This window comes from Manis pentadactyla, chromosome 4 (assembly GCF_030020395.1).
Source record: "Manis pentadactyla isolate mManPen7 chromosome 4, mManPen7.hap1, whole genome shotgun sequence".
Lineage (NCBI taxonomy): Eukaryota > Metazoa > Chordata > Mammalia > Pholidota > Manidae > Manis > Manis pentadactyla.
This window is the reverse complement of record NC_080022.1, coordinates 2,127,577-2,142,527: the sequence shown is the minus strand read 5'-3', so window position 1 is coordinate 2,142,527 and position 14,951 is coordinate 2,127,577. Positions and strand designations below refer to the sequence as shown.

General features: G+C 56.3%; 1 protein-coding gene across 1 annotated transcript; it reads right to left on the bottom strand.

Annotated features, from left to right (window-relative positions):
• Positions 1–572: 572 nt before the first annotated feature.
• Positions 573–14,338, bottom strand: CCDC27 (coiled-coil domain containing 27). The gene is given in 15 exon segments (XM_036882640.2): positions 573–698; positions 1,988–2,092; positions 4,039–4,251; positions 4,495–4,572; positions 5,091–5,221; positions 5,344–5,689; positions 5,902–5,994; positions 6,861–7,040; positions 11,959–12,086; positions 12,187–12,255; positions 12,682–12,708; positions 12,711–12,789; positions 13,130–13,264; positions 13,746–13,985; positions 14,153–14,338. Coding segments are annotated over 15 exon segments (2,136 nt in total).
• Positions 14,339–14,951: the final 613 nt, after the last annotated feature.

Sequence of the window (14,951 nt, the reverse complement as noted above, 5' to 3'; positions counted from 1 at the left end):
ACTAAGAACGAATGCGGGGACAGGTGTGGCTGGAGAGCAAAGAGAAGGCGCCGTCCAGGTTCCCTCGTTCAGCATGTGTGCGCGCCCAAAGCCTCCGACGCACCGGACACGGACGGAGCCACGGGCACAGCGCGCCTGTCCTGGAGCTTTCTCTCCAGGAGCAGTGATGGAACAGGAGTCCGCCGCCCTCCCCTTCCTTGCAGAAGGGTCGCCCCGTCAAGTGCCTTGGGCTAAGGGAGGCCCTATAGCAGGAGTCACATCTACAGCAAGACCTGTGTGGGGTCTGACCCGATGCAGGGGCCGCGCACCCAGTCTCAGGTCTCCTAAGCCTGGGACCGCTGGAGAGGACCCCTGCTACTGTGGGGTCTCCCAGGGAGCCAGGGGTACAGGCTGGGGTGCTAACCCCCAATGAATGAGTTGTGGAATGGGGGATGTTGTCTCTGGTCCTGGGGGAAAGAAAGCTGAGGCCAAGGTGGGCAACGAGGTTTTAATTCCGAGTCAGAGGAAGAAGGTGGGGCCCCCAGGGGCAGCTCCTCTGCCGGGACGGCGGCAGCCTGGGGTCCCAGCCCCACCTACTTGGAGACCACCTTCTTGGATTTGCTGGGCGAGGGTGAGACCTCTGACTGGTGCAGGGGCGGCACCGGGATGCCTTTCTGTTTCAGCTGACTGTAGTAGTCCGCCCTCTCTGAGATGATCCTCTAGGAAAGAACACCGGGTCTGCCCAGTGCCTGCTGGCTGCCTGGACCCATCCCTGCCCGCCTGCCCCCAGGGTTCGCTGCAGCAGTGGTGTGCTGGGGACACCCATAGTGGGCTCCGAGCAGGGGCACTGGTGGGCAGCATTCCCCCCATGGCTGAGCCAGCCACAGGACTTGGGGCTGGGAACGGGGGCCCACCGCCACTTCCGGGTCAGCTGGCCTGGGAGCAGGTGCTAAATCTACTGCATCAGGTCTCTGGGAAGGGCCTAGACTCAGAACCCTCAGGAGCCATCAGGTATGTCCTTACGTCCCTCTGTCCTGCACCCGGGGATGTTGTCCCATGCCCTCCATAACCTCTGTCTCTTACTGGCAAGGAGAGAGCTTCTTGCTGGTACTGGGGGTACCCATGACTCTTCCCCCCAGCCCCCTCCAGACCCCTCTCTCCTGTCCTCTCACGCCCCCTCTCCCCACAAAACGACAGCAGCCAGCCTGCAGAGACCTGTTCCCAGGTCCTTTGCAGGGTCCCCCTCTCCCTTAAGGACTGTTGCCACCCAACAGGAGCACCACCGGCCAGATCCCCCACTTCACAGAGGAAATGACACGTGGTGCCAGAAGGTCACAGGCACCTTCTGGTGCAGAAAGGCTGTGCCGTCACGGAGGCCTGGGATTGGGCAAAGAGCAGTCCCTGGTGAGAAGCGCCCGGAGCACAGGCAGTGGGCAGTCAGGGCCTCTGCTCCCCACAAGGCCTGGAAGGCAGACACACCCTCTCCTATGTGCAGAGGGAAACTCCGTAGCTCAGTGAAAGTCAAGTGGCTGGCCCACAGCTCCCGCCGGGGTGTTGACTCACTCCTGCCAGCCCAAAGCCTGCACGATTTGTCTACCACCCTCCCTCCGAGGCCTCTGCTTGGGGTTGGCAAGAACCTGCGAGGGGAGGTCACACTGAGGTGCTAACAAGCATCCCCAGGAGGCTGAGCTCACGGAGCCTGGGGAGGCTTCCTGCTGCCGAGTGTCCCCCCCCCAGTGGTCCTGCCTCCAGCCTGCTGCACCCAGGCATGGGTACTGCCTCTTCTGGTCCCTGAGCGTGAGCGGCTCCTTCACATTGCTACCTCTTCAGGAGAGCTGTTGCCCTCTGCCCGATCAAAGAGAAAGGATGACCCCAGGGCCACAGCCAACCCATGACTCAGCCGGGACCAGAACAGGGCCCCAGCATCCCATCCGACCTTTCTCCTTTGTCTGCACTGCAGAGCTCCAACTGTGGCTGGGGTGGAAGAGGCGGGTGAGCGTGGATTTACCTGCAAGCCTTCCAGGATGTCATTGTCAGAGATCTCGGTGGCCAAGGACTTGATCCCTGTGGTGCTGAAGGTGGCCTGCATGATCTTGTTTCTTAGTCTTTCCAGCTGGGAGCAAAGGGGAAATTTCCGTCTGGCCTTTGCCAGAGTGAGGATGCCCACATCATGCCCACCTCCCGATAAAGTTTCACAGAAGGCAGATCTGTCCTCACTTTACGTGGAACTGGAAACAGAAGAGAAGTGGACATGGTGGCCTGCCTGCAAGCTAGAAGGCGGGGGGTGTCAAAACCCAGGCCCAGTGACCTGATGCCGAAGCCCGAAGGCTCTCCACCACACTGAATTGCTTTCTGATTGACAAAGTAAGACCTGCACATGGTAAACAAACAAACAAACAGCACAGAAGCTTGGACACCCCGGGCCGTCCTCCATCCTTCCGGGAGAACGGGGTCTCCAGGCCTCGGGGAGGCACCCTGCAGCCTGACGCCTGCACGCTCACCCTCGGGGGTCACTGAGACACCGGGAAATCCCTCATGCTGTGTGCGGGCCCTCCCTCCTTTTCTCAGGAGAGTCGAGGCCGTCGCGCTGTGCATGTCTGCATAAACCTGCCACTGACAGGAGGCGACCAGGTGGGCCAGTTGTCTAGCCTTGTGCTGCCATCGGCATCCTTGCCCACGTTTGGGGCGTCTCCCTGGAGGAGCTGATCATGCCTCCCTGGAACTCTGGAATGCACCCCTCCCGTCTGTCCCCAGAAGCCCTCAGGGCTCCAAAGGTATGATGATGAGTTCAGAGCCAGCTCCATGCGCACAGTGCCCCAAAGTCCCAAGGGTGCAGACGAGCCAAGTGACAGGCAGACTGAAGCGCCTTGGCATTGCCCAGAGGGTGGCAGGTGTGTCCACCTGGCTCAGGACAGGGCAAAGTGACACTGGGGTTGCTCTGAGCCCCTGGATCTTGAGCAGGAAGGGGGCTTCCTTTGCTTCTGTCCAGCACGCACTGGTGCCAGCTCTGTGCCGGGCTCTATGTGCAGGGGTCCCTGAGGGAGTGGGGGCCCGCCCTCCAGACAGCAATGGGGTGGTGGTCGCCTGGGGTGTCCAGCCTCAGTGCCCCACACCCAGCCTGTCTCTGATGTCCCATCAGCCATGGTACTACCTCCTGCCCACCCCACACCCAGCTGAGGCTCTTTCTCAGCACAGCACTCCAGGCTCTACCAAACGGGAGGAGCGGGCGTGCGAAGTGACACCCATACACCACAGCCATCTAACATCTAGCTGGGAGTCCTGCTGGGTCAGGAACAGCGCTACAGAAGACGGCAGCTGAGGAGGCCTCCGTGAGGCCAGCCGGCCAGCAGGAGGCCACCCCAAGCGGAAGGGGTGCAACGTGGAAGCAACAGGCCCTGCTGGTGGGCAGTGGGCACATGGGGAAATGTTACTTCCGAGGCCTGTGTGCTCTGGGGACTTTACCTTTGCTGGCGTTTGGGGTCCTAAGTCAATCTGACTCTTGCCTGACCCTCCTCTCTCCCTGGTGCGGCCCCTCACAGCAGGCACACCTGGGCTCCCTCCGGGCCTTTGCTAAAATCTCTATGAGCCTCACACTGGGGTCCTGCTCTCCGAACCCCAGCACCACGTCCGTGCAGTCGGGGCTCAGCGGTGACACGCCCTCCTGCTTCAGGCTCCTTCTCCATGAGGCAAGGGCCCTGGAAGCCTGTCAGCAGGCCCAGAGGCTTGAACAAACTGCGTAGGATGGTGCCTGACCCACAGCAGTTATAAATAGGTGGCATTATCACTTCTCTCTCTCCCACCTCTCAGCCTCCTCCCTGGCTGGCCTTCCAGATCTTGGGCCCCTTCACGACCCAGCCCAGGGCACACTCCCTGTGAACAGCGCTGGCGAGGCCACCCTGCCCACCAGCTGCGGCTGACGGAAGTGTCCTGTCCCCCTGCACCCTTGCTCCCTCCTCCAGCGTTTCTGGGGCACCAACCCCATGCCAGTGGAGCCGGGTCAGAGGGGAAATGGGCCCCTCGGGGCTTGGTCTGCCGCCGTGGGAGCGGGCGCTGGTGTACCCGGGACTGGGCTCCCTCCAGGGCCATGCGGGCCTGCTGCTCCCCCTGCTGAATCATCTCGTTCTTGTTCTGCATCTCCTCCTGCAGCTGCTTGTGTCTCTGCAGGTGGTTCTGGCTCTGGTTCAGCTGGGCCTGCAGCTGGCTGACCTTAGCCTTGAACTCCAAGGTGGTGCACTCCTGCCTGGCGAGCTCTCTCTCCAGCTCCAACACTCGCTGGGAGCAGTGGGGGAGAACAGAGGGCTGGACCCTCTGCCCTGACCGCCCGTGCCTCCACTCTCCTTCCCCGGCAGCAGGCATCCCCCCCACCGGCTCTTCCAGTCGCATCTGGACCCAGCAGTGGCTAGGGGCCTCTGTGCGCACATGTGCCCTCCCGAGATGGCTGGAAAGGGGTGCTGTCTAAGTAAGCAGCCCCCATCGGCTGAGAAGAGGCCGGCCATTCAGCCACCCGGCGGTCACCTGCCGGAGCAGAATGTTGTCCTTCTCGATGGTCCGCAGCAGCTCCTCGTGCTTCTTGTCCTCCCGGATGTTGGAGAACTGCAAGACAGGCGGGGTTGGTCAGGGGGCTCCAGGCAGGAGAGCAGATGGCACCCTCGCGCCTGACTGCCCCCGCCCCCGAACCTCGGTAGCCGGGTTTGTGCTGGGGAGAGGGGGAGTGGCGGGCGATCGCCAGGACCCCTGGGGAAGCAAGAGGCGGAGGACATTTGCAGAATATGGCATCACCCCAAAATTTATCCCCACCTCTCTTTTCTCAAAAAGCTGCTGGAGGACATGACCCTATGAAAACAGGAGTAGATCAAAAGCGAGAAAGACGTGGATGCAGCAGTTTTAAAGGTGGCTGATGAATCTTAATGCTGTCTCACTAACAATGCGCTTTGGTCAGGTGTGTGCTGCCGACAGCTGTCCCAGTGTAAGGCGGTCAGCTCACCGACACCGGTAGGATGGTCCTGGGGGGCGGATTTCCCGGCAGTGGGAAAGCAGGCCGGGGGCAGCTGTGACCCCCTGGGGGATGGCACCCAGCCCTGGCTGCTGGGAGGGTGCGAGGGCGCGGCCACCTTTTCCGACATGGCCTGTAGCTGCTGCTTCCGCTCTCGAAGCTCCTTCTGCAGCATCTCATTCTCCACGTTGACCTTCTGCAGTTGGGATTCCTGGAAGTCCACTTGCCGCTGTAAGGACTTGATGGCTCCTGCGGGGGCAGCGGGGAAGGACCTCACGAGAGCAACAGGTGACGAGGCCAGGGCGCGACCCCTGAGGCTGCGGCTGAGACCCCAGCGCCCTCCCTCGCGGCAGCCTGGCCTCGGCACCCACCTGTCGCCAGCGAGTATCTGGTCCGGGTGCTGTCCAGCTCGAACTGGAACTCCCGGGTCACCTGCTCGCACTCCTCCAGCTGGGCCATCAGCTCCTCCTCAAATGCCTCGTCCAGGGAGCACGTCCTTCTCCTGCCCGAGTCCTCGAATTCCACCACCTCCTTCTCCTCCTCCAGCTCCACCACCTCCTGCTGCTGCTGCTCGAGCTCGGCCTCCTCCTGGCCCGCTGCGCCCTGAGTGCGCTCGTCCTCCGCCCTCTGGGCCTCTCCTTGCAGGCCCTCCTCTGCCTCGCCACTGCCTCCAGCCACATCCTTGCCTCTGTCGGTCATGGCGTACTCCTCCTGCACCTGGGAGGGCATGCTGGCAGGGCGGGGGCTCCGACACTCGTGGTGGGGCTGGGAGGAGGCAGGAAGCATGCTGGGCACCGCACCACCACACCCACCCAGACCCCATCAGTGCAGCTGAGCCTCTGCAAGGGCAGGGCCACTGGATTAGGGCTGCAGGTGGGACACAGAAGAGGTTGGGCAGCACCCTTTGAAAGGCGGGGGGCACCCCACACGCGCTCCCGGCACTGCAGCTCATCCTGGTCTAAGGTTTTCAGGTTGCTCAGCCTCCCTGGCAGCAGCTTAGGCGCGGGCTCAGAGGGCCGTTCCTGTAAGGGGCCACAGAGCCTCAGGGTTTCAGATGTGCTGCCAGACCTGCCCTCCTGCCAGGGGTGCAGCGACCCAAAGATGGCAGCCCAGGGGACAGTGTGGTTTCTGGCAGCCTGGCAAGTGGCCTTGCAGTGGGGAGCCTGCTCACTTGGAAGAGTGGAAGGCCAGCCTCACACATGCCCAGAGCCCATCACTGCCGCCCTGCCATTCACGCCTGCCAGCCTTTGAGAGGCCAGGGGACAGGAACCCAGGCTTCCAGGCCTCTCCAGACTCCCTGTGCCGCCACCCGCCGGCCCCCACCGGCCATGTCTGGGCAGCTGTCTCTGGAGGTGTCAGGGGAAATACCTGATCACCACTTCCTAGGGCCAGGTAGAGCTGCCCCAGGCCCTACCTGGACCTGCCTGTCTCGTGGAGGGGCAGCAGTCCCCTCCCCACTTTCCAGGCAGGGATGCTGCACACCTGCAGCCTGAACAGGCCGGGCTAATCCAAGCCACCACTGCCGCTAGGTGGGGTCGGGGACTCCACCTGCAGGGGCCTGCCCTCCTCCAGGATTGAAGAGGTTCTGGCTCTCATCCTGCAGGTAAGGAAACGGAGAACAGTTCCTGCCCCAGGGGGCGAACAAGTTGGCAGCAAAGTGCAGGGACCTGGAGGTCCAGCTCATGGCTCCTTTCCTGTACCCTGCGCCTGTCCGCTCTCCTCTGGACTCTGCCTGTTGTCAGAACCCTGAGACCCAGTCCAAGCTCCCGAGAGGACCTGGCAACCTTCCTCCATGACCAGGCTGACGGGGGATTTGACAGGGGCCCGAGGGTCACCAGGGGGCTCCCAGCCCTGGAAGCCCGGTCTGTGGCCCACACTCTGTGCTCACCCTCATGCCCTGACACACTGATGACTCTTGGTCTTTGCTTTTCAGGAGGTGTTTCAGCTGCTTCTTCAAGACCTCCCTCTCCCCCTGGAGTGCCAAGATCTCCTCATCTTTCTTCTGCACCTGCACCTCCAGCTCAGAGAGGCGCTGGACTTCCTCCCCCAGCATGAGCAGACAGTGATCCTGGGCAGAAGACGGGGGCAGGCCCCATGTGCCATAGGGCCACACAGACCCTCCCCACTCCAGCTACCCCCATTTCTGCAAAACAGCAGCTCCATGGAATTCCAAACCCCAGACACAGGCTTCCTTACTACGACCACACCCTGCCTCAGGGCAAGTCCGAAATCGTGGCGGGGAGCTTCCTGGCAGCCTCCCTGTCAGGCTTGGCCCCAGGTTGGTCCCTGGTGGCTGGGGACACAAGTCTTCTGCGTGGCCCCACACCTAACCAGCAGCACCCAGAGCCACCCTGAGGGGCCTGTCAGGGAGCCCTCTGCCCCTCACCTTCCCTTCTCAGAATCTCACCACCTTCAGCTCTTCACAGTGAGAGACACAGTTAAGACGTTTTCAGAAACCATAATATTTGCCACCAGCAGATCCAAACTTAGAGAAAGACTAAAGGGCATTCTTCAGGCAGGAGGGTGGTGTTCCAGACAATTCCAGGGAGAAACAATAACTAGAGAGGAAGTGTCTGGAAATAGAGGGCTGGACTTCCGCAGAGCCTGGGGGTTGGAGAACTCCAAAAGGAAGTTAGAAAATACCTGAAACTGAACGATAATAAACATTTGGACATCTCAAGTCTTGTGGAGTGAGGCTAAAGCTGTGATTAAGAACAAATTCATAGCCTCAAAATGCATTGATGACTCTAAGCATCAATGTCAAGAACTCAGAAAAAGAGCTGTGGGCTACAGTGCAGAGCAGATATGGCGACATTCTAACATCTGGGAGACTGAAGGACAGGTGGAAATTATTCACAGTGAGTTAAGATAATCATGCAGAAATCATATCTCTTCACCCTGGATCTACATGTGCACGTGTCCCAAGCTAGGCAGTGGTTACTGGGAAAGGGGCTCCTTTCCATGGGCCGCTGAGCTGGCACAACACCAGCTTGCTGCCTCGGGTGGCTCTCTTGCCTCCAGAGGAGAGGGGTGACCTCCGGAGCCCAGATGAAGGCAGAGGTGGGAGAGAGAGATCCCTGCGGATACAGTTTGAGCTCCTGGAGGCAGCCAAGCCTGCAGCCCTTCCCCTGGCCTGTTCACATACAGAGCTGATAATTCCCCTCCCTGCTATTTGGGTTAACAAGAGCCCTGCAGGGAACATCCTCTTACGTGTATCTACATGACTCTATTTACTTGCACCCTCAGGTTATTTCCCAAAATCCATCAAAGGGCATCAACACTTTTAAAGTTGTGAAATCTGTCATAAAATGGAGAGGCAGAGTTTCAGGAATAAAGGTAAAGTGAGCACTCACGGACACACTCTCAGGACTCCTTAGTCTCCGTAGTGGACCCACCAAACACCCAACATTTTGTGTCCCTCATTTTCATGATTGTCATTAAAGCTTCACCAGCTTAAAAATCAAAACAACCAGAAGCTGATTCTAATTCTTAATATTGATAAACTTGTAGCAAGACTGATGGAAAGAGAAAGAAGGCACAGGCTAGCCATGTCAGGAGGGGAAAGACGCTCTCTCCTGCAAGGTCACCTGGGATATCAGGGCGCTGATAAGGGACTTTATGCACTGGGTCAGGCTAATAAATTTGAGAATTTACATGAAATGGACACAATCCTAAGAAAACATAGCTTACCAAAGTGAAAACAAGAAGGAGAAGAAAATCTGAATGCCTTAAAGCGAGGTGGGGCGGGGCGGGACAAGCATCATGAGTGACTTTTCTTGCTTATGAAAAGTGCCAAGATATAAACAGTATAGTAAGAACAGGAGGGACTCCATCTTAAGGCTGAGTTTCTATTTTAAAAACCAGGGAGTTAGGAGGTTAAGATTCCTAACATACTATGTGGTAATCAGCCAACAACCCATCTTAAGGCAGATCAGGCAGATTAAGGCGTATCAGCATATGGCTGATATGTTCCCAGTGCGTGAGGGTAACCGCTATCTCGGAGAAGAACAGGACCCGTAAATTCCTTGTGTAAAATTAGGTTTATCTTACAGAATATCTAGAGGACTGACTGTGGATGGTCACGTGATGTCTCTCACCAGAGAGGCATCAGGAGACCACATACCAAGCCTATGCTCCCCCACTGCCACCCACAGCCCTCTGCCCATTCGTGAAGGCCTTGGAAGGCAAAACCCTAAGCCTCTGACTGCACCTCCTCTCTGAGTACCCCCCTCTTTCTTCAAGTGTATACTTTATTTATTAATTTTTTTTTTTTAGATAATTATTTTTTATTGAAGGGTAGTTGACACACAGTATTACATGACATTAGTTTCAGGTGTACAACACAGTGTTTCAACATTTATATACATGATATTTCTAGGTACCAGCTATCACCATACCAAGTTGTTACAATATTTTGACTATATTCCTTATGCTATACATTACATCCCGGTTACTTATTTATTTTACAATTGGAAGTGTGTACTTTTTTTTGGTTGTTGTTGTTGTTAGGGCATCTCTCATATTTATTGATCAAATGGTTGTTAACAACAATAAAATTCTGTATAGGGGAGTCAATGCTCAATGCACAATCATTAATCCACCCCAAGCCTAATTTTCGTCAGTCTCCAATCTTCTGAGGCATAACAAACAAGTTCTTACATGGAGAACAAATTCTTACCATAATGAATAAGTTACATGGTGAACAGTACAAGGGCAGTCATCACAGAAACTTTTGGTTTTGCTCATGCATTATGAACTATAAACAGTCAGTTCAAATATGAATACACATTTGATTTTTATACTTGATTTATATGTGGATACCACATTTCTCTCTTTATTATTTTTAATAAAATGCTGAAGTGGTAGGTAGATACAACATAAAGGTAGAAAACATAGTTTAGTGTTGTAAGAGAGCAAATGTAGATGATCAGGTGTGTGCCTGCAGACTATGTGTTAATCCAAGCTAGACAAGGGCAACAAAACATCCACGGATGCAGAAGATTTCTCTCAGAACAGGGGGGGTGAGGTTCTAAGCCTCACCTCTGTTGATCCCCAATTTCTCACCTGATGGCCCCCCTGCGACTGTGCCTGTCTTAGGTTGTTCCTCCCTTGAGGAATCTTACCCGTCTCTGGCTAACCAGTCATCTTCCGGGGCCATACAGGGAAATGTGAAGTTGGTAAGTGAGAGAGAAGCCTTATTGTTTGAAAAGGTTAGCTTTTTACTTCTTTGCATATTTATGCCCTGTGGCTTCTATGCCCAGCATTTGTCTTGAGGTATCTTTACCACTTGGAAGAATTATGATACTCGGTTAATTTGATATGAGGCACGAATTCTATTTAAGGGTTGTAATTAGGAAGGAAGAAGAAAAGCTATAGAAGTAGCAGGCGGAAGAAAACATGGGAAGATTGATTATTTCTTTGACATATCTTCTTGTAGAGTAACTTCAGCATGTATAGGTTTTAAGCTACTACTTAAATTGCACACACACATTAACATAATAGGAGTATAGTTACATAACCAAAGCATATCTGTAATTACCAGCCATCTCCAGTGAAACCAAGAGAACCAGTTAGGCACCTTAGGCATTTGTGAAAACTTATCAATGATATGATGGTTATTATCTAACTGAATTTGAATAGTTTGAGAAAAATCAGACAAATTAAAACAACCCATTCCTGGGCACTGTTCACATCCCATATGTTCAAGTGTATACTTTAAATAAACACTTTTCTCTTCTCAATTGAATTGCATTTTGTCTCTGCGCTCTTCCAGTAGTGAACGTCTTTGTTACTTTGCTGTTTCATTCAATTTTCTAGACTTAGGCACAAGTCTTCACTCTCTCTGTCCTACTTCAGACCAGTAGTGAAGGGCTACCGAGAGCTCTGATTTGGGCTCAAAGCTCCCGCCTCCTGGTGACCCCGATGAGATAGCAGCTGTACGATCACGCCCTTGACTAGTCTGCCTGAAAATCTCCTTTTTTGCCTTGAGGAAGTTCTTAGAACATAATTTCCCTCCATCCAGTGCTCTGCGGCTCCCCCAAGTCCTGGAGTGGTGGGGGCTTAGTTCCCACACCGTGCAGATTCAGGTGGACACTGGACGCCGGTGGCCCTGGCTTCAGGAGCTGGCAAAGGCTCTGCCCTAAGCTGAGCAGTTCGGTGAGCTTCCCCAAAGCCTCCCTGCGCCCTTCCCTGCAAGGCAGCTGCCATTCGCCGCTACTCTCATTTTAATGAACTCCTTCCTCTCCTACACTCGTCCCGCCTGCTCGAGAATTCTCTCTCCTCAAGAGTCAAGAACCCTCCCCCCTCCAGGTTGACGTTTCACCTGGGCACAGGGAGCGACCTCCCCAGGGGCAGCTGCCGGGCAACAAAAGGAATTGAATTTGTTGTTTGAAAACCACCCCCTGCTAAGAAATCCCCAGGCACCCATGGCATGCTCAGATGATGAATTCTTCAGAAGTTAACGAGATAACATCTATCTGATGCAAATTTTCCAGAGACTAGAAAAATTAAAAAAAGGAAATGCTTTCTAACTTTTTTTGCTGTTGTTACGAGGCCAGAATAACTCTGACGCCAAATGCAAACAAAGGAATTACAAGATAGGTAAATGACGGGCCAGTTTCCCTCACGAACATCGATGAAAGGAAATAACACCAAGAAGAATCGACTTGTAGGTAGATCTTTGCATATCACGTTGATTATTGCTATTTTTTAGAACACTTTCCCCCAGGTGGAATTACTGGCTCAAAAGGGGTATGGATGAAGTTTGTGATACGTGTGGCCAGGTCCACACCCACTGAAACTGCCCCCCCGCAGGGGTGAAGATGGATGGGGCCAGAGAAGCCGAAGGAAGAGGCCTGGAGGTCCCTTCCCACATCTGGGAACCTGCTTGGCAGCTAGCTGGGTACCAGAACAAGGGCCGCGGGGCGGCGGGGCTGGAGCTGGGGCACTGGGGCCGGGATCTGTGCCCAGAGCTCCGGGCACGGTACCTTCTCGCGGATGACGGATATGTACCAGGGCACCCGCCCCCTCAGGACCGGGCTCAGCGTCTGGGATTCACTCCTCTTCCGCAAGTAGTTGAACTCACAGGCACTCTTACTGAAGGGAAGGAGACGCCCTGTGAGAGTGGGGGCATCGGACATCCTGTGCTGTATGACTCTGATGTCTGCTATGACAGCGCCCCCTTCCCAGACTCCCCTCTGGAACCACTCACTGACCTGTGGGCTCCTTCGTCCCCTGGCCCGTGCTACCAGCGTCCAGCCTCACGCCCCTGCCCAGTGTGGGTGCTGAAGGAATAGAGAGAAGCATCGAAGCACCTTGGAGACTCCCAGAGCCTGGGAGTTAGGACAACAGAGTCACCCTATGCTGCCCTGTGCACCAGATGGCCCTGGACACTTGGGAATTTCCTCAGATTCAGGCAAAAGAGACAATCGGGTGTGGAATTCATCTTTGGCCAAATGAAAGCAAGTATACTTGCCTGCAGGCACAGTGTGAACAGTCTCTCTACTCAAGGAGGGATACATCCCTGGGGCCCTGTGCAAGGGACATGGGGCCAGGCTGGCAGTCCCAGGAAGGCAGCTCTGTGGGGCACATTTGGGTAGCCCTGGGGCAGCAAGGAGCCCGGCAGGTATGGGCTGAGGCCCTCGGTGATGGGGTGCCCAGGAGATGGCCCGAGGGGCGCTCCCCCAGTGCCCTGCAGGCCCCTCGCTCACTGTCATCCTGGGTGTCCAAGCCCTGCAGTTGGAAAGCAGGTCCCGGGTCACCTTCCAGCTCTCCACGCCCACGCACAACTCCTCCTGCAAAGGGACGTCCCGGCTGCTCTGCAGGATGTTAAAGGTGTCAGCTGATGGCAGCAGCCACAGCCTTCCTGGACCTCTGGGCGGGGCCGTGCCTTCAGTTCTCTTCAAATGTTGTTAGTAGGATTAAAGGTGATTTTTCTCAGTGGGTGCATGGGACTGAGCCAGGGACTCAACTGAACCATGGTCCCACCAATGGTGAACCCACCCGAAACAGAGCCGGGCAGCGTCACCTCTGTGAATCCATACGTCCCCCTGGAGGGTGCCTGCACTCCCTCCTGAGCACATGGCCAAAGTCCCAGGGAAGCCTCTTCGCGAGGGCAGACCCGTTCCCACTAAACCATCACGAGGTGGAGGCACACACCCACGGCAGGTGCCCTGGGGGCGTGTAGGCAGGATCCCTGCACCCAGGATGCTGTGCGGCCCCCCGGCCCTGCCCAGAGACCTGCCCGGGACCTTCATGGTCCTGCAGCGTCAGCCGCTGCCCCAGGCCCTGGGCCTGTGAAGGGAAGCTTGGAGCGAGACAGGTGGGTGGGGTCTCTGCTTTTGCCTGGCTGCCGGCTGACATCCAGGAGCCCACATGCATCATTAGCCATGGGCACTGAGCCTCAATTTCACTGTCCAGAAGGAATCATGTGTGGGCAGATGGGACCGGCCCAGGGCTAGGGCTGGGAGGTCCAGGTGGACAGGATGCCTGGCTTGACTGATTCTCCCCCAGTCACCACTGAGCCCCTTAGCTGCCCCCTCTGGGCCTCATATTCTGTATACGAACAACATGGGGTCAGTCAAGGGCATCGTTAGGGCTCCTTCCAGGGGCGGGCTCCTAGTGAGCTACCTTCAGCCTCTGGACCACTTTTCTGAAGCTTCCAGAATTCCCACTCTTCTTCCTCTCCCCCACCCCAATGCTACTGCGTCTTTGGGGCACGTGGCAGTGGCAGATGGAGGGTGCCTGGCCTCGCCCCTTTCCTCTGCCCTCCCACCTCAGCTGCTCGCATCCCAGCCCCGTCTCCCGCGCTCAGTGCACTTCGGCAGCCGTCCGCCACCCCGGCGGACGTGTGAGGGGCGGTCTCCCCCCGGGAGCCCTCACCGCAGTGAGACATGGACGTGGCCCTGGTGCTGAACTGGGGGCAGCCAGGACGCAGGAGGAACGCTCTGCGCAGCTCCTCCGCTTCAGACACAAAGCTGGTGTCACTGGGGCGGCTGCGTTGCTTGAAGTGGTTCTGGTCGGGTGGGAAAGACACGACAGCGGCTGAAGAAGCAGCGCCGGGACCCGCTGTCCCGCGGGTGGGCCGCCAGGGCCCTGCTGTGTGGGCCACCTCCTGGCGGCGGTCGGCCCCTCTGCCGGCCAGCGTGCGCATGGTGAGAGCCTTCCCCGGCCCCTGCGTACCATCTTCCTGTAGTAGCGGCTGATGGCCTGGGCCGACTTGCTCAGGGAGAGCTGTTTGCTGTGCACTTTCCACTCAGGGGGCCGGTCGTGCCGGCCGGCCATGCTCTGGAGGACCATCAGGCCCCTGCCCATCTGGGTGGGCACCAGACTGTGCTTCTTTGGCACACAGGCTCCCCTAGGCAACATCAGGACCAGGACAGGGGGCAGAGGGCAAGGTCCACTGCCTGAGTGGTGCTGTTCTCAACAGCCTCTTGGTCATGAGCAGGGGAAACACGGACCCAAGCGTGGACCTGCCGCCTGGCACAGGCCAGGAGAAGTCCAGCTTCCAAAGTCCACGCTCCGTGAGATCCTGGGAGCAGTGTGTGCATCACAGATGTCTCCATAGAAACGGGGTGTGCCAGTAGTCTCAATTTTCTGTGACTCATCTTAACTTTCTGCTGGGGAGGGGATCCAGATGCTGCTCCGCCGCATCTCAGGATCTCACAAGCCGGGAGCAGAGGCCCGAGGCACTAGCAGCCCATTTTCCTGTTTTATTTTCCTATCCTCAGTATTTCACCTTCTCTTATTTAAAAACTGACACTGCGTCTGTGGCTCTGATATGAAACCTTACATCCTCAGTTAAAATCTACAATTTAGAAACATTTCTTAGCACCTGTTATTCTTTTTTAAAAGTAAAATTGGGACTGGTGGGAATGTAAATTAGTTCAACCATTGTGGAAAGCAGTATGGAGGTTCCTCAAAATGCTCAAAATAGAAATACCATTTGACCCAGGAATTCCACTCCTAGGAATTTACCCTA